The sequence below is a fragment of the Oreochromis niloticus genome, linkage group LG18 (genome assembly GCF_001858045.2).
Source record: "Oreochromis niloticus isolate F11D_XX linkage group LG18, O_niloticus_UMD_NMBU, whole genome shotgun sequence".
Taxonomy (NCBI): Eukaryota; Metazoa; Chordata; class Actinopteri; order Cichliformes; family Cichlidae; genus Oreochromis; species Oreochromis niloticus.
The window spans coordinates 38,075,793-38,103,410 of NC_031982.2; the positions used below are offsets into that span (position 1 = coordinate 38,075,793).

The 27,618-nt window shown below is 41.6% G+C and overlaps 1 protein-coding gene across 8 annotated transcripts in view; it reads left to right on the forward strand.

Annotated features, from left to right (window-relative positions):
• The window catches only part of amph (amphiphysin), a 31,793-nt gene extending 6,114 nt beyond the window's left edge, over positions 1-25,679 (forward strand). For 2 of the 8 annotated variants that reach the window (XM_005465615.4, XM_025900250.1), the window contains exons 9-23: positions 89-171; positions 2,925-3,063; positions 9,893-10,012; positions 10,093-10,176; positions 10,591-10,617; positions 10,724-10,747; positions 14,315-14,560; positions 16,448-16,477; positions 17,281-17,313; positions 21,832-22,122; positions 22,696-22,740; positions 23,269-23,319; positions 23,973-24,161; positions 24,281-24,382; positions 24,489-25,679. In XM_005465615.4, coding sequence (XP_005465672.1) covers positions 89-171; positions 2,925-3,063; positions 9,893-10,012; positions 10,093-10,176; positions 10,591-10,617; positions 10,724-10,747; positions 14,315-14,560; positions 16,448-16,477; positions 17,281-17,313; positions 21,832-22,122; positions 22,696-22,740; positions 23,269-23,319; positions 23,973-24,161; positions 24,281-24,382; positions 24,489-24,593 — 1,569 coding nt within the window. In that variant the 3' untranslated portion in view covers positions 24,594-25,679. The remainder of the gene's footprint in view (positions 1-88; positions 172-2,924; positions 3,064-9,892; positions 10,013-10,092; positions 10,177-10,590; positions 10,618-10,723; positions 10,748-14,314; positions 14,561-16,447; positions 16,478-17,280; positions 17,314-21,831; positions 22,123-22,695; positions 22,741-23,268; positions 23,320-23,972; positions 24,162-24,280; positions 24,383-24,488) is intronic. The other 6 variants (XM_005465616.4, XM_005465617.4, XM_005465618.4 and 3 more) reach the window with 6 other exon arrangements.
• The last annotated feature ends 1,939 nt before the right edge of the window (positions 25,680-27,618 follow it).

The window sequence follows — 27,618 nt, forward strand, 5'->3', positions numbered from 1 at the left end:
GTTTTTCATTTCCTAAACCAACAGGGTTGCTTTTCTTTTTTTCTTTGAAATCATTTGAACTGAAAAATGTCTCTTTTAAACCATCCAGGTGTGCAGAGAACTGTACGAAGTGATGACCAAACTGGGAGAGCAGCACTCTGACAAGATATTCACCATCCAAGGGGCTCCGAGGTCAGTACAAGCTTTTTCCATAACTGAGGAAAACAAAGGTAGATCAGCGTTTGGTTTCAGTGTCTTAAACTGATCGTACAATGTGATGGCACCAATGGGTTTAGAAAAAAATCAATTTTATTATTCTGTTTTTAGTTATTCTTTCAACATAAACCAATCAAATTAGAGTTTGGGTGGCTGGGGATTTAAAGATAGTAGTCCAGTTTCCTTCCACAGTTCAAACACATGCATATTAACTGGTCATCTAAGGAGCTTGGAAAGAAAAGCATCTGGACTACGATGACCTGGATGACTGAGAACCTTCACAGATTTATTAACTGGTCATTCTTGGGTACACATAGAATTTTGGGTTTTTTCAAAGTTTCAATCCACTCATCATGGACATGGATGTCATGGTAATTTGGGGCTTTTAATGATTTCTTTGAACTGTTCTTTTTCCAGAATGATTCAAAGTTCTTCAGAATTTCTTTAGGATTAAGAGATCGAATGGCTTCTGACACTTCTTACTTGCATAAGTCCTTTTCTTTGTGGCTCAGACAGCAAATAAATCTGTTTTTTTTCCAGAAATTTTGCTCTGTCCTCAGGAGAAGACGTGTCTTCTGAACTGTAAAGAGCAATATAAAATAATGAAATTATCAATGTACCAAACATGGTGCATTCAGACTCAATCCCCAGCCACCTTTAGAATGCTGTCGAAGCTCTGCAAGAGGTGGGAGTTGAAGCTCTCACGTACCAGGGCCTCTCCCACTGCTAATGCACCCTCACTGAATGTTTAGGTGAACCTGGTCTATCCAGCGTACTCCCCCACCACCTGATCCAACTCACCACCAGGTAGTGATCCGCTCCTCTCTTCACCCGAGTTCCCAGAACATATGGCTGCATAGCTGATGGTATGATTACAAGATTGATCATCGAGCTGTGACTTAGGGTGTCCTGGTGCCACCTGCACTTACGGACATCCTTATGTTCAAATGTGGTGTTCACTTGGACAAACTGTAGTTTGCACAAAGTCCAGTGTGGGCAGTTGCAAATTCAGTTGAGTTTAAAGGTGTTGATTATGAAGCAGGGGCTTCTTTCTTGGATGGCACCCTCTTAATTCCTGAGATGTTTCCAGTTCATGGCAAGCCTGCGCCTTGGTGGTTCCTGGGTATTCTTGAACACCTTAACCAACTTCTTCTGAACCTGAGGGCGACAGTTTGGGTCTTCCAGACCTTAACAAAGTGTTGACGGATCCAAATAACTTCTACTTAATAATGTAAAGTTAAAATACCTTACCTTTTAATGTTAAAAGACATTCAGCACCACTTATTAAAAATGTAAGCGGGTGTATGTATACTTTTGATCCTATGTGGATTGTAGAGAATAAAATTCCTGGTTCTTTTTTTTTAATTTTTTTTAATTTTTTTTTTTTTTAGGTAACATCCTGGAAAAAGAACAGTTCAGAGAAATGATGAATAGCACACAATTACCCTGATATTCATGGCCATGATTAGTGGATGAAAATGTCTGACTGCAGCTGTTGTCGTGTTCAAATTTTTAAGAAGAGATTCAGGAGAAATATCCGTTGTTTAAAAAGATTTAATTTGCTTCAGCAGTTGAAATTACAAGTTGAAGCGCTGAACCTCTGTGTGAACCAGCGGTCTGCTTCTCAAAAAGGATGACTGTCACAATTCACTGAGGACTCACACGCAGGACGCTCCAACTTGAGAAGGACACAGTGGAATTTTTTACACGTTTCACCAAGTCTATGTACAGACAGTGTGGGGAATAATGCCATATACAAAGGTGACAGGGGTGTGGGTTCCAGGAATTTCAAGGTGGGGAGGACGGGGGGAAAAACACTCGCTCCTCTTCGATCACTCACTGCTCGCCGCCGGCCACTCTCCGATCACTTACTACAAGGAATCCTCTCAGGGAACACAGGGACGAGTCCGGGAATTTATATACAGAACATACACGTTAGCACGAAGGCACAGAAGTAACAAGAGCTTTATACTTTGAGAGCCCGGCTACACTGACGCGAGTCACGCAATGATCCAGCGATGAATAGCCGCCATCCCTCAGCTTAAATGCTCACAGTGCAAGGGTTCAGGTTTTTCCTCTTCACGGGTGCGTAGCTGAGGGCATGAACCCGCAATGAGTTCCGCCCCGGTGAGAGAGAGACAATAATGCTACTGATCAGCTACCTGCTGATCCACTGGGCCGTGACAATAACGGTGAAACAGGCTGTACAGCTTATATACTGTGACAATAACAAAAGATTATTATGGCCGTCTTCTCCCAACACGAATGTGGCAGTGTGCTCCTCCCATCCATTCACTTCCAACCTCCCGTCTGCTCAGATTCCTGTAATCAAAAAGACACAGACACAAAAATACACCCTGCGTAGCCTTGGCTATCTGCTCTTATTGTTCTGCTGATTTTAAGGCCCAGTTCAGGACATCTTGTTTGGACTTCCTGACCCAGAGACTATTCTAACCATTATCATGTATGTAAGCATGCTGCAAAAACCCTCTGCACTCTACGTGTTCCTGCAAAATTCCAAATCCAGACGATAGCGCTGAATGAAGCTCTCAACTGTCAAACACGGCGCCAACACGTTTATGAGCACATTTGCATTGTTTATATATTAGCGTAATAAAACGGCCTTATTTAATTATTTTATAAACAATTTAATAATTTTTCAACCCTAACACTAAGTTTGAATGTGAGTGTGACAGAAATCTTTGCTTAGTTTCTGTCCTGTTCATCAGTGATTCAGGACCTCTACGACTCGCGAGAACCCCATCACCACCAGAAGACGAGAGTCCGCCTGATAGTCCAGATCTCAGCACCAATCATATGCTCCGTCCCATCTCACCTGGACCGCCTCGACCCAAATCTCCAACACAGGTAAGTGTCAGTCCACATGTAGATGTTAGTCACTGGATCTAGTTGTGTATCTGGACAAAATAATAATTTTCATTGTTTGTAATAATGTAAATGTAATAATTAGTTTTGCACTTGAATATTTGACCAAAATTAATTTCATAGGGTTCGGGTGTCAAACTCCAGTCCTCGAGGGCTGTGGTCCTAAACTTTTCCATGTGTCCCTGCTGCAACACACCTGAATGACATTAGCAAGACTCTATAGGACTTGACTGCAAGCTGAGGAGGCAGTTCAGCCCTTTGATTCGTGTAACAGCAGCTCATGAGTGAATGAACATGGTGCAATAAAAGTACTTTTAGAAGTACATTTTTCAAAACCCTTTACTTCACTCTAAGTTACTTGAGTAGGGTTGGGGGTTGCAGTCAAGCTCTATAGAGTCTTGCTAATTACCCACTAACGTTATTCAGGTGTGTTGCAGCATGGACAAGCTTCAGGACAGCAGCCCTTGGGGACTGCAGTTTGACAGCCCTGTTATAGGTGTTCATTTTACTGTTTCAGGATTTGGATTGTGTTTTTAAAAACATGAACATTTTAATAATTTTAAACACCCGACCTCACTCACAGCAGTGATCAATCACATGGCCTCATTACCAAAGCATTCAGTTGTTTCCTTTAAAAACAGAACTCTGTGGCAGTGCTGCTAACCAACTTTTGTCCTCTGCTGTTGACGGCGGAAATCTCTTTGCTGTTCCAACCTCACAAAGGCTGCAAATGGGAATTTCTGTCGGTGATCAATAATGTCAAAGTCACAGCTCACCATTGTCTTTAACTGCAAAACTCGACCTGATCAGACTGATCAATAATAACAACTGTTCGATGGGTATGCGTGACTGATAGTGGTGCGTGTTTGTTTGAACTTCACGGTAACTTTCTGGGACTGTTTTTTTCTTTGCTGCACACTTTTGTCTGTTGATTTGGTGAGTGAACAAGAGCTCTCTGTCCTGTGTCTGTGCCTCCATCTTTAGATCGCTACAGCAGTGTTATATACAGTCTGCAGATCATATATAACACAGTAGAGCCCGAGAGTAGAACATCACCTAGTTTCTACTGATGTTCATGAGATCTGACCTTTCCTAACGTTCAGCATTCTGTACATGTCATTGTATGTTGGTGTGTCTGTAATGTCATGGCAAGTTTCTACAACACTGGTTGAGTTTGCTAAGGTGCAGTGCGAGAGCTGATACCTTAACCAGGGAATAGTGTAAAAACACCAAAACATGGAGGATCTCAATTGTCAAATCAACCAGCCCATATGAGCTGCTGCTGATACTGAAATATCATCAGACACCTGAAGACAAAATACAGGAATATCTGAGCATTGGTTCATTGACTCAAAGAAGCTGGCTGTGTAATGTGCAGATTCTTATGTATGATGTACAATAATAATTAAGTTTGTTGGTGTACAAATGATCAAAAACATCTTTACAAAAACGAAATACAACCAAAATTACAGAAAGGAGATTTAGCATTTCTAAAAAACATTTGTTGTCTAACTTTAAAATAGAGCCACGGCAGACTGGAACGCACTCTGACCGTACTGACGAATGAAAACAAGTCATTGCATCTCAGTGATGACTGAAAGAAAAGGCGCACTCTGCTGTTTTTTCTTACTAACAGAACTTTGAAGGAGGAGGGTTAAGATCCACACATGAGTCAGGGTCAAGTCTGATTCCTCCTTGTCAGTCTGGCATGGTGGGGGTTCATATTGTAATCATGTCATAGAGATGGTAAATGGACTGTTTCTTATATACATTCAACCATTCAGAAAAGCACTGTTTTTTGTTTTAAGTGCGTTCTGACATTCACACACGGCATCAGAGAGCAACATGGGGCTGGTGTCTTGCCCAAAGATTTGGTATGCAGACTGGGATCAAACCACCAACCTTCCGCATGCTGGCTTGTACACATACACGAGAGACACAAGAGTTCTTTACTGATGTTTACTGTGCTTCTCTTAACGTACACAGGTCCACCGTAGAACTGGTGAATACAGATGTACAGTGAAATTATATTTCAGCATTAAAACATATTGCAATATAAAATTCACAAAATATAAACAAACATACCACTTTGGCCTGCAAGTAGACAAACCAGTGTAACTGGAACTTAGGACTTGTTATTTCTTCTTTGACATTCACACAGCTAGACCGTCACCATGAACAGCTTCACTGACCGTGGGAAATCCACAGTATTGGTACTACTGGACCTTAGTGCGGCGTTCGACACTGTTGATCATGACATATTACTGGAACGTCTTGAGAGCTGGGCCGGACTCTCTGGTACAGCACTCAACTGGTTTAAGTCCTACCTTAAGAACAGGAACTTCTATGTGTCAATTAGCCAATTTTCATCACAAAATATAGAAATCACATGCGGGGTTCCCCAGGGTTCCATCCTAGGGCCCCTCTTATTTAGCATTTAGATGCTCCCGTTAAGCCAGATTATAACCACCAACGATATTAACTACCACAATTATGCAGACGGTACTCAACTTTATATTTCAATGTAACCAGGTGATGTTGAACCTATCCAAACCCTTAATAAATGCCTTGAGCAAATTAATAACTGGATGTCTCATAATTTCCTTCAACTGAACAATAACAAAACTGAAGTACTTATCTTTGGACCCAAAAAAGATCGATTAAATATCAGTAATCAGCTCAAACTGGTCCAACTAGAAACTACCGACCAGGCCAGAAATTTAGGTGTAATAATGGACTCATTATGAAGACCTGAACCTCCAGGGCCACATAAAAGTTATAACAAAGTCAGCCTTCTGTCACCTGAGGAACATTTCTAGGATTAAAGGACTGATGACACAAGGAGACCTAGAAAAACTCATCCATGCTTTTATCTCTAGCCACCTTGATTAATTCAATTCAATTCAATTCAATTTTATTTATATAGCGCCAAATCACAACAAAAGTCGCCTCAAGGCGCTTTATATTGTACAGTAGATAGCACAATAATAAATACAGAGAAAAGCCCAACAATCATATGACCCCCTATGAGCAAGCACTTTGGCGACAGTGGGAAGGAAAAACTCCCTTTTAACAGGAAGAAACCTCCGGCAGAACCAGGCTCAGGGAGGGGCGGCCATCTGCTGCGACCGGTTGGGGTGAAGAAGGAAAACAGGATAAAGACATGCTGTGGAAGAGAGACAGAGATTAATAACAGATATGATTCGATGCAGAGAGGTCTATTAACACATAGTGAGTGAGAAAGGTGAGTGGAAGGGAAAAACTCAATGCATCATGGGAATCCCCGGCAGCCTACGTCTATTGCAGCATAACTAAGGGAGGATTCAGGGTCACCTGGTCCAGCCCTAACTATATGCTTTAGCGAAAAGGAAAGTTTTAAGCCTAATCTTGAAAGTAGAGATAGTGTCTGTCTCCCGAATCCAAACTGGAAGCTGGTTCCACAGAAGAGGGGCCTGAAAACTGAAGGCTCTGCCTCCCATTCTACTTTTAAATACTCTAGGAACAACAAGTAGGCCTGCAGTGCAAGAGCGAAGTGCTCTAATGGGGTGATATGGTACTACAAGGTCATTAAGATAAGATGGGGCCTGATTATTTAAGACTTTGTATGTGAGGAGCAGGATTTTGAATTCAATTCTGGATTTAACAGGAAGCCAATGAAGGGAAGCCAAAACAGGAGAAATATGCTCTCTCTTTCTAGTCCCTGTCAGTACCCTTGCTGCAGCATTTTGGATCAGCTGAAGGCTTTTCAGTGAGTTTTTAGGACATCCTGATAATAAAGAATTACAGTAGTCCAGCCTGGAAGTAATAAATGCATGAACTAGTTTTTCAGCATCACTCTGAGACAGGATATTTCTAATTTTAGAGATGTTGCGCAAATGGAAGAAAGCAGTCTTACATATTTGTTTAATATGTGCATTGAAGGACATGTCCTGGTCAAAAATGACTCCAAGGTTCCTCACAGTGTTACTGGAGGCCGAGGTAATGCCATCCAGAGTAAGAATCTGCTTAGATACCATAGTTCTAAGATTTTCAGGGCCGAGTACAATAACCTCAGTTTGATCTGAATTAAGAAGCAGAAAGTTAGCGGCCATCCAGGTCTTTATGTCTTTAAGACATTCCTGCAGTTTCACTAATTGGTGTGTGTTACCTGGCTTCATGGATAGATAGAGCTGCGTGTCATCTGCATAGCAGTGAAAATTTATGCTATGTCTGTATTACTGTAATAGTATCATGACAGGTTACCAAAAAAATCAATTAGACAACTGCAGCTGATCCAGAACGCTGCTGCTCGTGTTTTTACTAGAAGCAAGAAAATAGAGCACATTACTCCAGTTTTAAAGTCATTACACTGGCTCCCTGTAGCTCAGAGAATAGACTTTAAAGTGCTTTTATTAGTTTATAAATCTTTGAATGGGTTAGCACCAGAGTACATTAGGGATCTGCTATCATGGTACAAACCCTCCAGATCAGTTAGGTCCTCCAGCTCTCATTTATTGACCATCCCTAGAACCAGAACTAAACATGGAGAAGCAGCTTTTAGTTTCTATGCTCCTCATATCTGGAATACACTACCGGGAGAATGTAAAGCTGCAGAGACATTGAACTCTTTTAAGTCTAAAATTAAAACTTACTTATTTAGACTTGCTTATGAGTAACTGATCCTATTATGGCCCTCTACTTGTTTGTTTTAATTTTCATATAAATTATTGTCTTGATTATTGTTTTATTGTAAATGCTTTCTTGTAAATGTTTTCTTGTATTTTACTTTTATAGTGTCTTATGTTTTATGTTTTGTTTTCTTTTAATCATGTAAAGCACCTTGAATTACCTTGTGCTGAAAGTGTGCTATACAAATAAAATTGCCTTGCCTTGCCTTACTTCCTAAAACAGGAAGTGACCTCTGCCCTTACCTTCAACTTACAGAATTAACTGATTATTTTCCATGTATCAAATTAACAGTACACCAATCTGGTATGCAAATAGGAAAATGTTAACATGCTCAACATAAAAATAAAACATACAAAATAAAATGCGTTACTTACATTATCATTACAAGAGCTCCGCCTAGTGGTCAAATACTAACATTTCAACAACTGTTACATTCGGGTTAGTAGGTGACCTGCCCTACCACTCACCCAGGGGATGGGTGCAGAACTAACTGAAAATCCCAAACAGTTAAATCTAAACAGGCTGAAAGGTGAAACTAACAAAAGGGGCTCATAAAGCCAGGTGGGCTCAGACAATCCTGACAGCAGGAAAAGAACAAAGAAGGAAGTGAAATCATAACAGCGAGCCTCAAAACAGGAGTTAAGAGAAGCACAGCTAGAGTAAACTCGTCCAGGAAGACTGGCACAGAAAGCAGAGGAAATGGAAACAAAGTTGTGACACCGAGCCTCTGGTGAAATGGTTTTAAACCACTGATCCTGAAGTGTCTGCAGCCAAAATCTGAGCTGTCTGAAATCTCCAAACGCTCAGTGCAGAAGCTCCAGGGCTTGCTTTATTTCCCCCTTTAGCAGAGGAATTGGATTGCTCATGAGTATAAACCATCACCATGACTGGCAGCAGCTCAGATCGTAGAAGTGTTCATTGGTACCTGTCTGAAGCCACATTTAAAATATCTCTAAATCCACATTTATGAGTTTGACTACAATGACCACAATGAGTTTCAGCTTCAGCACAGTTCAGTTTAGATTTGTTAACATGACCATGAATTAAGCTGACTTCAGCCACAGAAATCCTGAATAAAGGAGTCCCAATGGAGCATCTCTGCAGCAGGAGGAGAACATGATGTGGAAAACATTTATGACCTGCATGAAACATCACACTAATCTTGATGATGATGAGGATGATGTTGAGGATGATGTTGTTTCTGCACAGCAGAGCCACATCAGCAACGTCTGCCATCAAATGTTTAATCAGTGTTGGACCAGGCAAACTTTCTAAACACCAGACTGAGCCCTTCTCAGGTCTCTTTCACGTCACCTCATCGTGCTTTCCAACAGGGCCGAGGCAAATGGTAGAGTGTGTCTCCAATTCCTGGAAAGCACAACAGTTCTGAAGATGTCACAGGAACCAGTGTTGTAGAATCTGCCGTCTGCCATCAGAACAGTCGAACGTTTTCTTCAGACTGGTTTATTTTGTACTTGTGTGATAAAGGTCGCAGATCTCAGACATAAACTCCATGTGATCTGTACGCACGTAGCAGCTATCACTGTCTAATCTATGAACGAATTCAAAAACAGTGTCCAAATTAAAATAAGTATTAATCATCTATTGAAGCAAATTTGGCTTCATACTTTTACAATTTAGCTGAAAAGTAAACATGTTATTGTGGAGGACAGTGGGAGCGCCTCCTGTGGCCTGTTAGTCCTTTTAAATGAGGGGTGGGGAACTCCAGGCCTCTAAGGCTGCTGTCCTGCAGGTTTTAGACGTATCAGCTGATTTACATGACCACCTCAACATGTCTTGAAGTTCTCCAGAAGCCTGGTAATGAACTAATCATTTGATTCAGGTGTGTTGACTCGGGGTGGGATCTAAAACTTGCAGGGACACCGGTCCTTGTGGACTGGGATTGGGGACCCCTGGTTTAGTGCTTCAGTCTCTATCCATTTTCTGTGGGATTCTTGTGTTTTATATCCAGTGGCAGTGATTAGACACATAATGCTGGTGCAGACATTGAAACAGTTTGTCAGAAGGTGTCTGTCTTTGGCAGCATGTTTTTATTTATTTATTTTTTCACAAAAGGAAAAAGGTGCTGCCTGATTAAATTCACTCTGAGATAATTGTTAACAGCTCGCTGTGTTCGTTGTAGCTTAAAAAGGGGCCACCGGTGCCTCCTCCACCAAAGGTCACACCAACCAAGGAGGTGGCAGAGGAACAGATCATCGACCTCTTTGGTGGAGAATTTTTGCCTGCTCCTTCGCCATCACAGGTACAAGTCGTGTGAATAACGATGGCAGATGTCGTGTGGGTTACAGACTTGCTTACTTGTTTTTACACTGTCATCCGCAGCCCAATGAACGGCCCGGCGAGTCTCTTCTTGATCTGGACTTTGATGCTTTTCAACCAGATGAAAGTGTTTCACCAATACCACAGGTTCCTTTTACCTGAAAGCATCCACACATACACCTGAAAACCATAGCAGTGCACAGGTCTTATTTCTGACATCTCGGCAGGAGGGACTGAGAGCTGAGTCTTCACTTACTGTAATGATGACAATGGGAAGCAAACTGATAAATAATTCACCTGCTATCAGCTAACAGACTAGAAGACAGGTGGTGTTTCAGCTGCTGACACACCTGTTAGTAGCTCTTCAGTCCTTAATTCTCAGATTAGATTTTTATATTTCTTCTTGTTGTAGTAAAAATTACTTCTGAAGATGAATGGTTTCATATGGATTTCCTTAAACTCTAATATATTTGACAAATCAAACAGTCCAAACATTGTTCCTTTCTTCCTGCCAGTACCTCACAAACTGTGTTAGTTATTCAATATTTTTGCTCCTTTCAGACTGCTGTACCATGGGACATGTGGTCGGTGAGTAACTAACCCTAACCCAACTTTTTACTTGATCGAGAAAACGATCAAGTAAATCCATAAATCCAGATTGCAGTGGTAAATTCAGTTTTATCCCCTTTTTAAGGCGAATACTCAAGCTGCTCAACCTGTAAGTAAACTCACATAGTTCACTCTGTAATACATCATTTATTAATAAAGTTATTCACTCCATCAGATGGTCTTGTTAATCCAGTATAGTCTGCACAAAGTCAACGCTGGTCAACAAATGGATCTTTCTGGGTCAGTTTTTCTTTCTTTGGAAATGTAAATCATCATTTTAGTCAATCGTGTTATCACTGAGGAGCTGTTGCCACATATTTACAATTTCCACAGTTTAACAAAAACATTATCAAAAGAGGAGATGGAGCAATTAGACTCCTGAATAGAAATTCAGGGAGCCCCACAAAATTTATTTTGTACATCTGGATGCATCGTTCCAAAATACCGTGTCCAGATGAACAGAATACATTTTCTGGGCTTTCCTGACATATGAGATGTGACATGATTGAGCATTTATCAAGACCAAAACTTATGGGAGATTTCCCCAAGGCTGGTTGTCTTACCCCCTGTTTAGTTTAGTACAAGAAATATATTAACCACTTATACACCAAAACACAGCATAGGTTCTCGGAAGCTGTAATCTTATAGTGTTTACATGTGTAGTAGTACTAGTAGTATAATGATGGATGGGAGAACTTGGTGAGATTTTTCAGAACTGCAGTGCAACGTAGGTTTCTCCACAGGGAACTAACTTGCTGGAGATCCTGTGGTGAAAAGCATAGAAACCACTTCCATATTTTCTGGTCTGGCCCACAGATAAACACATACACAAGACATTAGAAAAAACATTTAAAGTAACAATTCTGTTATCATTTGATACCCTATACTTAGTTTCCAAATTTACAACTTTGGAGGGTGATAAGAAGTATTTGTTAGTAGCCGGTAAGAAAGCACTCAACAGGAAGTAGCTAATTAAATCTCCCCTTCAACTGAAGTCTGGGTTGATGTGATTTACAATATTTATGTGATGTGAGAAGCTGACTCTTATTTTGAGACAGGAGTTGGAAAAAATCACACTCCTCTGGAAACCCTGAACTCACTACACCAGATCCTCTAAGATTAGAATTTTAATAAATAAATAAAATTATTAAAATAAACAGATAATTTTCTTATCTCGTGACTAAAATGCTAGTCACTATTCTCCACTGGTTTATTAGTTTTGTTTTCCTCTTTCCTTCTCTGTTTTGTTACCCTAATGATAATTATGGACCAAAAGTGCATTCAATTCAATTGTAATGCTTATATTTTCTGAATAAAAACTTGAATAACACACATCTATCTCCTAGACTTCAGGAAACACGGCCTGCCTCTCCATATCAATGTCACTGAGGTGAAAAGAGCTTATAGCCACACATTCCTTGGCATTCACATGTCATGGACCCCTGAGGTGGATTGTAAATGCCACAGTGACAAAGGGTCACTATATATATACAGGGTGGGCCATTTATATGGATACACCGTAATAAAATGGGAATAGTTGGTGAGTCCTGTTTGTGGCACATCAGTATATGTGAGGGGGCAAACTCCTCAAGATGGGTGGTGACCATGGAGGCCATTTAGAAGTCAGCCATCTTGGATACAACTTTTGTTTTTTCAATAGGAAGAGGGCCATGTGACACATCAAATTTATTGGTAATGTCACAAGAAAAACAATGGTGTGCTTGGTTTCAACATAACTTTATTCTTTCATGAGTTATTTACAAGTTTCAGACCACTTATAAAATGTGTTCAATGTGCTGCCCATTGTGTTGGATTGTCAATGCAACCCTCTTCTCCCACTCTTCACACACTGATAGCAACACCGCAGGAGAAATGCCAGCACAGGCATCCAGTATCCGAAGTTTCAGGTGCTGCACATCTCGTATCTTCACACCATAGGCAATTGCCTTCAGATGACCCCAAAGATAAAAGTCTAAGGGGGTCAGATCGGGAGACCTTGGGGGCCATTCAACTGGCCCACGATGACCAATCCACTTTCCAGGAAACTGTTCATCCATAAATGCTCGGACCTGGCACCCATAATGTGGTGGTGCACCATCTTGCTGGAAAAACTCAGGGAACGTGCCAGCTTCAGTGCATAAAGAGGGAAACACATCATCATGTAGCAATTTCAAATATCCAGTGGCCTTGAGGTTTCCATTGATGAAGAATGGACCCACTATCGTTGTACCATATACCACACCAAACCATCACTTTTGTTGTTCCAACAGTCTTGGAGGGATCCATCCAATGTGGGTTAGTATCAGACCAATAGCGATGGTTTTGTTTGTTAACTTCACCATTCACATAAAAGTTTGCCTCATCACTGAACAAAATCTTCTGCGTGAACTGAGGGTCCTGTTCCAATTTTTGTTTTGCCCATTCTGCAAATTCTGTGCGCCGATCTGGGTCATCCTCGTTGAGATGCTGCAGTAGCTGGAGTTTGTAAGGGTGCCATTTGTGAGTAGCTAATATCCGCCGAAGGGATGTTCGACTAATGCCACTCTCCAGTGACATGCGGCGAGTGCTACGCTGTGGGCTCTTGCTGAATGAAGCTAGGACAGCCACTGATGTTTCTTCGTTAGTGACAGTTTTCTTGCGTCCACATTTTGGCAAATCCAACACTGAACCAGTTTCACGAAACTTAGCAAGCAGTTTGCTAACTGTAGCATGGGAGATGGGTGGTCTCGTAGGGTGTCTTGCATTGAAATCTGCTGCAATGACACGGTTACTGCGTTCACCAGATATCAACACAATTTCGATCCGCTCCTCACGTGTTAACCTCTTCGACATGTCAATGGCTGTGAACAAAGAGAAACTTGTAAATAACTCATGAAAGAATAAAGTTACGTTGAAACCAAGCACACCATTGTTTTTCGTGTGACATTACCAATAAGTTTGATGTGTCACATGGCCCTCTTCCTATTGAAAAAACAAAAGTTGTATCCAAGATGGCCGACTTCTAAATGCCCACCATGGTCACCACCCATCTTCAGGAGTTTGCCCCCTCACATATACTAATGTGCCACAAACAGGACTTTAATATCACCAACCATTCCCATGTTATTACGGTGTATCCATATAAATGGCCCACCCTGTATATTTCAATGTGCAAACCCTGTGAAAATGGTCAAGTACAAGGCAGTAGAATAAAAATGCAGCAGCTAAAGTCTAATGGGACTATGGGTCAGAGTCCCATTGAAATTAAAGTTATGGCTATATCTGCATTCATTTAAAAAATAATTTACTTTACATCTAAGATGACTGCTGAGTTGTACACGTTGCTTCTTCAAGGACCTGACTGATTCTATAGACTGCAGTCAAATGAAAGCAAAATGCCCCCCAAAAGTCCAACAGTGCACTAGAAGGTTTCTACTCTAGTGGGGTTTTTTTCTTTGATTGTTTATTTTAAAACTTTACCTTGAAGTTACATTGAAGAAGTGCAGGTGCTTCAGTCAGAAAACTTGAAACCGTTTGATCAGCTGTGACTGGTCATCTTTGTGCAGATGACACTGTATTCTCATTTCCTTCCATGAAACCACATGTCTGCCTGATAACATGTTGTGTTGCACAACCTTATACTGAGGTTAGAGTGGGGAGGGGCAAACTTTAATTCATCATTCGTTACCTTTCCAAGCAGGCTGCAGATACCGGCTTTGTCGCTGACTGGTCTGCTGATTTTGGTTCAGTGTCAGCCAATGGAGAAGATTCTTCAGGAGCTGAGGAACCTGCTATCCTTGGGGGTCCGACTGTGGGGCAGGAAGGGGCACAAGAAGGGGCGCAGGGTGAGACTCGGGGCTGGCCCCAGGGAGAAGGGATTCAGCCAGGTGGAGAATCAACCGCAATCACCGGGGACAGTGAAATCGCACCAGCTGAAGATGAGGTTAGCAGCTGGGAATCTCAACCTAACTCCAACCTTCATTCCTCCCTATGCTGTGGAGAGGATGATAGTAGAGGGCAGGCAGATTCAGGGGCAGATGAATTAAGGAAGGAAGATCGCAGGAAGTCTACCCCGGGACTTATATTCACCAATGAGTACGGTGAAAAAATTGAGGAAATTGCAGAGGACAGAGGAGACAAATTGTCCAGGTCTCCTGAAGGGTCAGGATCTGAGTATGAAACTGCTGAGGAGTGGGGTGATGGTGGTCAGGGAGGAGGCTGGGCAAGTGCTGATGATGAGCTTTCATATGATGATCGAACCCAAGAGAAGAGCCAGAAGGTTCAGGCAGGTGGAGCTGTCCCAGGAGATTGTCCTCAAACAAGAGAAGAAGTTTCAGATTGTTCTAGTATTGCAGCCAAAAGAAACAGAAATAATTCATTTGAAGTGCCAGAGAGACCAGATGTTTATCTTGATCACTGTGAAACTGAAGGAGAAACAGATGAAAGAGTTTATTTCTCTGAAACACAGGGAGGTGCGTTTGATTCAGATCTTATTGCAGAAACACAGGGAGGAGGTGCGTTTGATTCTGATCCTTTTGCAGAAACACAGGGAGGAGGTGCGTTTGATTCTGATCTTATTGCAGAAACACAGGGAGGAGGTGCGTTTGATTCCGATCCTTTTGCAGAAACACAGGGAGGAGGTGCGTTTGATTCCGATCCTTTTGCAGAAACACAGGGAGGAGGTGCATTTGATTCAGATCTTATTGCAGAAACACAGGGAGGAGGTGCATTTGATTCTGATCCTTTTGCAGAAACACAGGGAGGAGGTGCGTTTGATTCTGATCCTTTTGCAGAAACACAGGGAGGAGGTGCCTTTGATTGCAATCCTTTTCCAGAAACACAGGGAGGAGGTGTGTTTGATTCAGATCTTATTGCAGACACAAAGGGAGGAGGTGCGTTTGATTCTGATCCTTTTGCAGAAAAAGAGGGAGGAGGTGCATTTGATTCTGATCTTATTGTAGAAACTCAGGGAGGAGGTGCGTTTGATTCTTATCCTTTTGCAGAAACTCGGGGAGGAGGTGCGTTTGATTCTGATCCTTTTGCAGAAACTCGGGGAGGAGGTGCGTTTGATTCTGATCCTTTTGCAGAAACTCAGGGAGGAGGTGCATTTGATTCTGATCCTTTTGCAGAAACTCAGGGAGGAAGTGCATTTGATTCTGATCCTTTTGCACAATCACATTGTGGAGACAAAAGGGGTGGTTTTGAATTTGATCCATTTGCTGAGACTTCAAAGAAAGCTGAGGTTGTGTTAACTGGGGATAGAAAGAGTGGGTGGGATTTTGCCAACAGTTTCCCAGCCATCTCTTCAGGGACCGGGGCTCCCGCTTCCAGCACTACCTCCTGGCAGGAAGGTAGTGGCAGCAAAAATTCTGCATCCATCTGTGGAACAGCAGCAGCAGGAAATAAAGAAGTAAACAATCCCAGAATTCACAAAGAACCAGAAAATTCAGACATGTCCGAAGATGAGGCGGCAAACCGGAGATTTGGAAAGTTGTACCAAGAGCTAGATACAGAAAAGGAAGAGGTACTTGACTCCCTTCCTTCTGTAGTTGAATGGTAGATTAGAAAAGAATAGAAACAAATTTCAAACAGACCTTTCTTGTCTACCACCCTCCCAGAGACTGAGAAACAGTGAAAGTCCTAAAACCTGGACCTGAGCCTGAGCTCCTCCTGCCTCTCCTTTTGCTTGCCTCCATCTCTTAATATCCTCTGCTTGTTCATTCCATTCTTACACCCATTTCAAATCTAGTCCATCTCTTTATTAGATTGGTCTTACTTGAAGGCTTCTAATATTATTAATACTAACATATATCTCTGGAATTCAATTTAGGTGGCCAATACGTTTAATGGATTTTCACAGGTAATTTTATTCTAAGCTTAAAGTATTTGGATCCAAAACACTGAAATGAATCGAGTTGTTGTGATTAGTGTTTGGGTTTTGGTAGAAGATCGTTCTTACTAAGTCAACTGACAGTTTGGGTTTCACCAATGATTCGCTCTAATTCATTGTCATTTTTACTATTTTCTCTTGTTTCTACAAACAATTTTCAGACTTGGAGTAGAACAACATAAAAAGATTACAAGCAGGAAGGGGTCAATGCAGAGTTCAGAAATCACTGCCAGAGACTAGTGACTTTGAAAGTAGATGGTGAACCCAACAGCTTACTTCCCCAAAGCCAAGAAGCCTTTATTGTCCAAGTAATGTTAGTCTCCTCTCCAAGTGTCTCTGTTCTATGTCACAACAAGGTTTGATGAGTGTTCTGCAGATGTACTGAAAGTAAAGCAACAGCACTCCTGCTACATTTGAATTTTTCAAATGTAGCTCCTTAAACCTGCATTTGAGTTAAATCTGGCGATGGTTGCTTTCTCCAAAGATTCTAACCTTAGCATGTTAGAGAAGAATTCTGAGACAACTTTAACAGGGGGGAAATTCTCTTTGTATGATAATTCTGTTGAAATCATGGATCTGCCACTTTAAGTGGCCTCATGGGACCATAATTGTTGAAGGTGCAGTTGCAGAACTTTGATTGCATCTTATCTTATCCTACATCCCCGTCTCTTAAATATTTCCCTTTTATTTGTGAATGCTAAAAAATGATGAAATTCTCAATCAGTCAGTTGTGACTTGTTTTTCTCTTTTTATTAAACACATGCACTCTTAAGGATCCATCATTTTTCGCAGATTTTGATAAGATGGTGAGTTTTATAAACATTTGTGTAACCCCCCCCCCATCTTCCATCTAACTATGTATCTACACAGCCATTCACAGTTCTGTGAAAAACTGAATCCACCTCATTTTTCAGCAGCAGTAACCTAACCTGCTGTGATGCTTTCTGTGGGACTTTCTCGGTCCCATCACTGTGGAGGAGTTAATGTCCACTCACTCATGCACAGCCTTCTGAAGGTCCAATCACAGCATCTCACTCAGGTTGAGCTCTGGACTCTGACCGGACCATCGCAGCTGCTCCATTCTTTCCTGTTTCTGCTGTTCTGTTGGATCTTTGTGCTGCTGCTGATGGTCCGAGCTTCAGCTGTGGGACAGGCGGCTTCACACTGACTCTAGAACACTTAGTGCACCGTGAACTCTTCTCTAAGATCATCGTCCCTCCTCCACCGTGCTGACAGCTGCTCTCAGGTGTTTTTGCTGATATGCTGAGTTTGATTTTGTGCGTTATGGACAAACATCTCCATTTTGGTCTCATCTGTCTGAAGGACACTGCTCCAGGAGGCTTTCTTTTTACACAGAAGAGGCTTTCCCCTGCAGTCCTGCATGCTCAGGCTCTTTTTAGTCATGCTGAATTTAATTAATCATGAAGTTTAAGCTTTAACCTGCAAACTGAAGAGTTTGAGATGGAGCGCTTGTTTTTTTTTTTTGGAGTTTCCCACAGTAAATGATAAATGGACTTGTAGTTGCATACTGCTTTTGTGCTTTAACTGACCACTGCAGGCTTTTTGCTTACAAGCCAAATGCCCGGTATGCCCGATGGTGATTTTTCGTTTTTATGGGCCGATGGTTTTTTTTTTTTTATGCTGGCTGATGTGTAAAAATAACTCAGTTGTTTGGTGGTGGCTATGGCGGAGCTTCCACAGAGGTCAGCAGGTGGATGAGGGAAATGGGAGGCAGGAGGAGGAGAGACCTGAGGCGGCCGCCGGTCCGAGTGTCAGGTGAACTGAACTTCAGGTAAGAAGTTATGACCTGCAGTCTATCTGGGTCAGATATAAACCAAGTTTAGGTGTAGTTTATTGTCATTGTGCTGACGTTTTACAGTCAGTTACAATAACTCGTACTGTCTGTGAAGGTTCTCAGTCATCCAGGTCATCGTAGTCTAAGGAGTTTGGAAAGAAAAGCATCTGGACTTCTTTGAGTTCCTTGAAGACGTTTCACCTCTCATCCGAGAAGCTTCTTCAGTTCTAGGGTCAATGGTGGAGAGTCCCAGATTTAAGCCCTGTGGGAGTTCCCCCCCAAAGAGGGACAAAGGACCCCCTGATGATCCTCTACCTAATCACATGAGTCAAGGTGTGAAAGCGGGTGTGGGTCACAATCAGCCAGGGTTTCGGGTGAGCTCATTGTGAAACCTAGCCCCACCCTGTCATGTGATTTCCTGAGGTCAGATGGCCCAGGATGTGAGTGGGCGTTAAGGCGTCTGGGAAGGATCTCAAAACTGGATTATAGATGGCAGACAGTTGGTGTCGTAAACCACCGCCTCTGTTCAAAGGTGGTCGCTCACAGTGGACGTAAATGGCTTCTTTTACTCCTCTTTCAAACCATCTGTCCTCTCTGTCCAAAATGTGAACATTGGCATCCTCAAAAGAGTGACCTTTGACCTTTAGATGCAGATGGACTGCTGAGTCTTGTCCCGTGGAGGTGGCTCTTCTATGTTGTGCCATGCGCTTGTGAAGTGGCTGTTTGGTCTCTCCAATGTAGAGGTCTGGGCATTCCTCGCTGCACTGTACAGCATACACCACGTTGTTAAGTTTGTGTTTTGGAGTTTTGTCTTTCGGGTGAAACAGTTTGTGTCTGAGTGTGTTGCTGGGTCTGAAGTACTCTTGGATGTAGTGCTTGGAGAAAACTCTCCTGAGTTTCTCTGATACACCGGTTACATAGGGGATGACAATGTTGTTGCGTCTGTCTTTCTGATCCTCTCTTGCTGGTGTCTGATCTTCTTTTCTGTGCATCTTTGCTGACTTTATGAACACCCAGTTAGGATAACCACATGTTTTGAGTGCTTCCTTTACGTGTGTGTGTGTTCCTTCTTTTTTCCCTCAGGCTTAGAGGGAACATGCTCTGCCCGGTGGTGTAGGGTCCTGATTACTCCAAGTTTGTGTTCCAGAGGGTGATGGGAGTCAAAGAGGAGGTACTGGTCCGTGTGTGTGGGCTTCCAGTAAACTTCAATGTTGAGGTTTCCATTCTCTTCAATGTGCACAGCGCAGTCCAGGAAAGGCAAACAGTTATCCTTTGTGTCTTCCCTGGTGAACTTGATGTTTTTATCCACGGCGTTAATGTGAGCAGTGAAGGATTCCACTTCTTGTGTTTTGATTTTGACCCAGGTGTCGTCTACATATCTGAGCCAGTGGCTGGGTACTCTCCCTTTAAAAGAGCCAAGAGCCTTTCTTTCCACTTCCTCCATGTAAAGGTTGGCTACAATAGGTGACACGGGGGAGCCCATGGCACAGCCATGTTTTTGTCTGTAGAAGCCTTCGTTGTATTTGAAATAGGTAGTGGTGAGGCAGAGGTCTAACAGTGTGCAGGTCTGATTGGGTGTGAAGTTGGTCCTGTCTTCCAAGGAGCTGTCTTCTTGTAGTCGTTTTCTGACAGTCTCCACTGCCTCCGTGGTGGGTATGCACGTGAAGAGAGAGACTACATCAAAGGACACCATGGTTTCATCTGGATCCAGGGTAAGTTTCTGGATCTTGTCGGTGAAGTCGGTGGAGTTCTTGATGTGATGTGGGGTGTTCCCCACAAGAGGTGCTAGGATGGTAGCAAGGTGTTTCGAGATGTTGTAAGTGGCTGAGTTTATGCTACTGACAATGGGTCTGAGTGGGACACCTTCTTTGTGGATCTTAGGAAGTCCATAAATGCAGGGTATGGCATCCCCTGGGTAAAGGCGGTGATATGTGAGGCGGTCAATGATTTTGTCCTTTTCAAGGTCTTGAAGGCAAGCTATAACTTTCTTTTTGTAGCTGCTTGTGGGGTCTCGCTTTAAGGCTTCGTAGGTATTGTTGTCACTGAGGAGAGTAGTGATCTTTGTGTGGTAATCTGTTGTGTTTAGGACCACGGTGCACCTTCCCTTATCAGCTGTACAATAACTCGTACTGCGTACTAGCTAGCATGACTTTCTATACAGCTGGATGGGTGCTGTGATGTTACTGATAGTGAACTTTATTTTGTTCATAAGGTTAGTTAGTAGAGTTGCCAACCGTCCCGTAAAAAACGGAATCGTCTCGTATTCAGAGAAAATATTACGCGTTTCGTATTGACCTGAGAAGGAACGCAGTTTGTCCCGGACTTCAGCTAGAATGAAAAAGACACAAAGCTGGAGTTTTTCTGTCGTTACGCTGTGGCTGTTTCTTTTTCTCTCATTCTCTCCCCCCTCCCTCCCCTGTTGCTACTTCAATCATGAAACTGATCAATGATCAGCTGATCGGCTTTTCTCTCTTGTTTGTTTATCGCTCACTTTGCGCCAGAAAGAGGAAACCAGTGGAGGTCGCGCTAAACAACAGCAGCACGTTTAAGCTTGATGAGCTGTTGTTAGAATTTATTTAACATTAATTTCTAGTATCAGCTGATGCTTGCTGGAGCCACAGCTGTAAAAGCTCCTGGTCATGATGTTGGTTTGGATATGTGGTGAGAGGGAAACATGAAGATGAAACCAGGAGATGTCCTTACTGAATCATCAGAGCTGAACAGGTGATGGAGAAACAGGTTTACCTTTTAGGTGACATGAATGAGTTGAAGGGAAGTTATGAACGGTTTCTGAGAGACAAATAATAACTGAAATATCACCCACTCACACACACATTCATTCAAGTGTTTTTTGTTTTTTTTTAAATGCCCAAATTCCCTGTTAAACTTTCACACTCTAATGGATGCATTGGAGGAAAATTCAGTATCTTACCCAGGGACACTTTGACATTAAGGTTGAAATAGCCGTGGAATCTTCCATTGACCTCCAGACTGCTAGACAACCCACTGAACCACAGCCATCCTATGATCTGATGTTGGGGTAAATTTGCTGTGATGTCCATGCCTGGGAAGATTGTGTCATTGTGTTAACACACACCAGAATGGTGCAAACCAGCAAATTTCCAGAAGATCTGCTCTTACAGAGCTGCTCACACTAGATAAGCAACCATAATTGGTGCATTTGCTTCAGCACCTGGCTGCTATGGAACTTCCTAATTCCTTAATTAAGGGTGTACTTAGTTTTTCACAGAGCTGCATATGTATGTACTTATCACCTACATAGCTAACTACATACTTTTTTTTTTACATCATGCAAATATTTGATATCAGTCCTGAGATGTATTTATTTCTGCCAGTGAAAAGTCTTAGGCTGACCTAAAGCTTAAGTTGTAATCATATACAGTAACTGTTTAAATGCTGGGAGCTCATATTATGAATTCTGCGGCTTTTAATGAATGTCATACTAAATATTGCAAAATGAAGTGGGACATGAACTGTTTTAGTTGAATGCCATCTTTCTCTGCAAAAGAATGAAGGAAACAGTGAATCAAATGAAGCTCTGGAAGCTGCAGAGGCCCAAGCTGCTGGCTCAAGAGAGCCTGCAGCAGAAGATAAACCTCCATCTCTCACTACTGGAGGAGAGCAAGATGAGTGCCCACCTGTTTTTGCTGGAGAGGAACCTGTATCTTCAACTGCAGGAGCAGAGATGGAGGAACCTCCAGCTCCCCCTGCTGGTGAGGTGGAAGAATCTGGAGCTGCTCCAGCTGGTCAGGACGATACAGACACACGTTCAGACAGCCCGAAGGAGGAAAAGCCTGCTGTGAGTGGATAACCTTATAAAAATGCTGCCTTTTGTGATAACCTGATCATCATCTCATCAATATCATCACTGTGACCTCCATCTCATCGTATCATCATCATCATCATCATCACTGAATAAGAAAATCATTGAACTCCACACTGGAGATGTATCAGTGTGGAAATCATTCTTCTGTTTCCAGCCTGTATCCAGTGCACATGAAATGTCTTTTTGTGTAAGGATTTTAACCCTTTGCCCTTGTCATTTCATGCCAACAAACCCTTACCCCAATCTTTACCCTACCCCATCCACTTTATAACACAAAATGAACCCAATCTCATAAAACACTGCTGCTTTTAAAAACAAAACAAAAACAAAAGCCTTTTCAATTAGTATCACTGAGTTTAAATCGTTATATTCTACTGTTTTCCCAAAAAGTTGACTCTGTTCATCTGGACATAGTGTTTCCAGTGGGACGATGATAAAATGTTTCTCCTACTGAAAACGTCCAGATGAACAGAATCCACTTTTTGGATTTCCTTACCTGGATGATTGAGCATGCATCAACGCAAAATCTATTTTCTTTTCCCAAAGTCAACAGTGGTATCTCCAGGCTCAGAACAGGCAGACGTCAGTGAGGTAGGATACTCCACTTCTTCTGTTTGTTTGCTTTCACTGTCATTTTTACTTTTTATCTGCAACAATTATTGAACAACATAGGTGTGAATGTGAGTGCGAGTGGTTGTCTGCATCTGTGTGTTAGCCCTGGGACAGACTGGTGGCCTGTGCAGGGTGTACCCTGCCTCTCGCTCTAAGACAGCTGGGATAGGCTCCAGCCCCCCCACAACCCTGAAGAGGATGGATGAAGTGTTGAAATGAAATGATGAGAATGAATGCAGCTCTCTGAACAGAGACCTTGAAGAATAATGGTTTGACCCCTACATTGGTCATTTTTTGAAACAAAATCCTTTTTTTTTTTTTTTTCTGTGATTTTACACATGCTGAATTCAGGGTGGTGGTCACTGTTTCATCTCTCTTTTTTCACATGTGAACAGGGAGGTCAAAGTTCTAATTTTACAAGAGCAAAAGTTATTATTAAATGTTTGTTCAAACATTCAAAAGCCACACAAATGTTCTCAAATGGAAATGATTTCTGTCTGTAAACAGATTCCTCCTGCTGAACAGGCCAAAACTTCTCCCAGTGAAGCGGCTCCATCGGTGAGTGTATCATCATCACTTTAGATTCACAAGAAATCATGAAACTTAACTCAATGTGAGTGTGAGTGTGTGAGAGAGATCTATATAATCAGCTTGTTCTACAAACATACAAATTGTTCCTTAATCTAACATCAGTGGATTTTAGATCGGACAATAAGATCTGATTGAAGTGCAGACTTTCAGCTTTCATTCAACGGGTTTAACAAAAGTAATGCATTAACTGTTACACAACTTCCCATTTTCAGTGGAGGAATGTGTCTAAACCAAGGCTCAAAACTGAAAAACTGACATAATTTCAGATATAAGAATTGTTTTTAATACTTAAAAGCAAATCATTTGCAGTCAGTAACGGCCTGTGGAATCATTACACTAGAATGTTGTTTGCTTTTTGAGATGCTCTGCAGGTCTTTAATGCAGCACAATCAGCTGCTGCTTGTTTGTGGCTCTCTGCCTTCTGTTTTGAATTTATTAACTGTAAAAGTGCCCTGCTGGGCTGAGATCAGCTAACTCTTTCCGCCATAGAAAAATATTGTGAAATGAAGTGGGACATTTCATTTCACAAGATGCTCTGCAGCAGTAACCTGCTGTGATGCTGTAAATATGAAATGAAAGGTTTTTAGATGTGATCACTAAATGCTGAATGTCCTCTGCAGGAAAATATGCCAATCCCTTCTGTTGTGATTGAGCCTGCCTCAAGTAATGAAGGAGATGATGACCGAGATGCTGACATCATCTCTCCCACTGCAATCAGTGACAATGGGGTGACAACTGAAAACCAGAACATCAAGCATATCAGTCCTTCTGGGGGAGCGTCTGGACTTCCTGATGATTTCCTTTACAAGGTGAGGCTTCTTAGTAAAAGCTAAGATTTTATGCTATAAATTGAGGAGGAAAAAGACTTTTCTAACGAACTGTTAAAATGTGGAGTCTAATGTCTGTAAACTATGATGGATACCTGCAGGTGGAGACCATGCATGACTTTGAGGCTGCAAATTCAGATGAACTTGACCTGAAGAGAGGCGATGTGGTTTTGGTGGTTCCCACTGCCTCAGCGGAAGATCAGGTGATAATAGCTGGTCACACAGAAATGTAATAAAAAAAGTTCTTCACCAACGTGAAAAACAACATCTTAACAGGATTGTTCTGATGTTTTTGTGTGGTTGCTGCAGGATGCCGGCTGGCTCACAGGGATCAAGGAAAGCGACTGGTTAACATTTGGAGCTGGTGCTCAAAAAGGACTTTTCCCAGAAAACTTCACTCAACATTTGGAGTAAGATGTTCCCTGACATAGCAAAATGACAAGTAGAAACATGAGGAATCTGTGTCCCAGCCATTGAATCAGCATGTAGCCATTCCTTTTCTTGTAAGTTGTACCTGCTGCAGCTGTCTGCTGGACAACAATAAAGTTTCACTGGCAGGTGAAACTGTATTAAAATGAAATGTTATTGTTTAAAAAAAAAAAAAAAGAAGAGAGAGAGTAGTGCTCTTCCCAGTTCCCCTGATGATTTAAGCATGGTGTGGTAGTATGTTCCACCCTCCTGTGGAAGTAAGATATGCCTTTTGTTTAAATAGAAAAATCATATATAAAACAATAATAACTCGACAACAAAAAGCTTGAAGTGATTTCAGGTGAAAACAAAGGAAAAAGATAAACTGTCTTTGCAGTAAGTGTGTGGTAATCATTTTGTTTTGCTATGAAAGGCTACAGAAACTTCAATGCTGTGATTTTCTTTTTGAGTGCAACATGAAACTTGGGTTTCTTTTTTCTGACACGTTGTAACTGTAACTCTTGAATCACTGTTGATGTTTTCTGTGTTATCATTATTGGGTGTGTGGTGATTGATGAATTAACTCACTGGCCAGTGTTGCTTTGGTTCTGCTAAGGGGATACTGATGTTTATTGTCTGGGTTTTGGCACACAAAGTAGTGCAAATGCTGCATGAAAATCCTAAATATTCAAAGTACATATACTAAAGATGACAAATAAAGAATTACTTGTGTGTTAAGCATAGATTTGTGTATGGCATATCATCTGAAAATTTGGTTACAAGGAAAAAAAAATCAAATAAGGAAACTTTTTGTCAGCGGTTTAAGTGTTTCATCAAATAGAAGGTATTAACAAACCAGTCTGAAATTATTTTTTTAGGCTTCAGAAAAATTACTCTTATACTCCAGAAAATTTAAACCTTCATCAAACTGGTTTTGATAGCCAGGTGAAGCCTCCCAGTAGACCTTTATGTGATGCACACAGCCTTGAGATAATATTGGTGTAATGAATTCAATAGTAAATTCCATGTTTGATATTGTATATGGTTCTATGCTAATAAAATAAATAATAAAACATTGTTTCAATCAAGTAATTGGACCAAATGGTATCTTTAATGTTTAGAAATCAGTCAAAGGATAAAAAAAAAGGGTATGCTATTAGTATTATGTTTTTAATTATTCTTTAAAGATTTCAATGGTTTATGTTAGGTTAGGTTAGGTTAGGCTCTAAAACGGGGTTCACTGGAAATGACTGAATAACCCTAATGCCTAGAATCCACAAATTCTGTGGCATCCTGGTAGCAGCATGCACCTACCTGCCAAGTTTGGGCCAAAATGTGAATTTTTAGGGGTTAAGTATGGTCATGTCTAGGATTGTCTTGTGTACTCAAAATGCAGACTTGCAGTTCCCACCTTTAGTGTGTTTAATTGCAATGAATGATTCAAAAACAAATGACGCTGAAGCTCCAAAGTAGAGAGTCGCAAGACAACTCCAGTTTAACCAGATCGTCAATCCTTTTTTCCACAAGATAACTCTATGTCAGGATTACTCACATCCAGCATCCAGATGCCTGTACTTAGTAACCAATCCAGCATTGAATGGATGCTGTCCTCCAGCCAACGAACTGCTGATCGGACAATCACTTGTGGGTGAGGTAATCAACCAACGTGCTGATAGATGGGAGCTGGAGGAAGACCTGCCTGTAAAACACAAGGTGTGGTTACTGCACACACAGACAGAAAAAGAAAGTGAGAGAGAAGTGGGTTGGCTGGGAGGACCGTGACAGGTATATTGGCTATAGCCACGATTGTAAACTCATAACTTGAGAAGCATAAGGCCTAGAGCCGCTGAATTTAGTGGAAGTGTTTTTTTTTCCATCAAATTCAGTTTTATTTATATATATCGCCAAATCAGAGCAACAGTTGCCTTAAGGTTTTGTTTATTGTAAGGTTGAAGCCTACAATAATACAAAGAAGTTGGAGAAAACCCCCAAAATCACACAACCCCCTATGAGGAAGTACTTTGGTGACAGTGGAAAGGAAAAACCACCTTTTAACAAGAAGAAACCTCCAGCAGAACCAGACTCGAGGATGGCCAGCCATCTGCCACGACTGGTTGGAGGTGAGGGGAGGAAGACAGAACAAAGACACGCTGATAAATAATCATTAATGATTAAAGACAGAGAGGTGTATAAATTCAATTCAATTCAATTTTATTTATATAGTCCCAAATCACAACAACAGTTGCCTCAAGGCGCTTTATATTGTACAGTAGACCATACAATAACACATACAGAGAAAAACCCAACAGTCATATGACCGAATATGAGCAAGTGTAACACTTCTGGAGTCGTTACAGTACACTAGGACGAGTTAGGTTCGACTACTCCCAACTCTTGAGCGATCGTGGCTCAAGAGTTGGGAGTTCGCCTTGTAATCGGAAGGTTGCCGGTTCGAGCCCCGGCTTGGACAGTCTCGGTCGTTGTGTCCTTGGGCAAGACACTTCACCCGTTGCCTACTGGTGGTGGTCAGAGGGCCCGGTGGCGCCAGTGTTCGGCAGCCTCGCCTCTGTCAGTGTGCCCCAGGGTGGCTGTGGCTACTATGTAGCTTGCCATCACCAGTGTGTGAATGTGTGTGTGAATGGGTGGATGTCTGGATATGTAAAGTGCTTTGGGGTCCTTAGGGACTAGAAAGCGCTATATAAATACAGGCCATTTACCATTTACCATTTTACTAGAGTAGTAATGAGTGTAGCGTGTAATAAAGACCACAGACCAGAAAATAAGTTTCAATTGCTGGCTTATTATTTTGTAAAAACAGAGAATAGACAGTTGACACACATTACATAAAACATTCAACACCACATTTAAGGAAACAAGATATTTTCTTTCCCATTTTTGTTCTGTAATTTCTATCAATTTATCCTATTTATCTCAAAAACCTTTTATTTGGCTTTAAAAGGATGTTATTTTCAACCCTAGGTTATTGTTTTATTTATTTCAAGTTCTAAGTTCGAGTTTATGCTTGAATCTA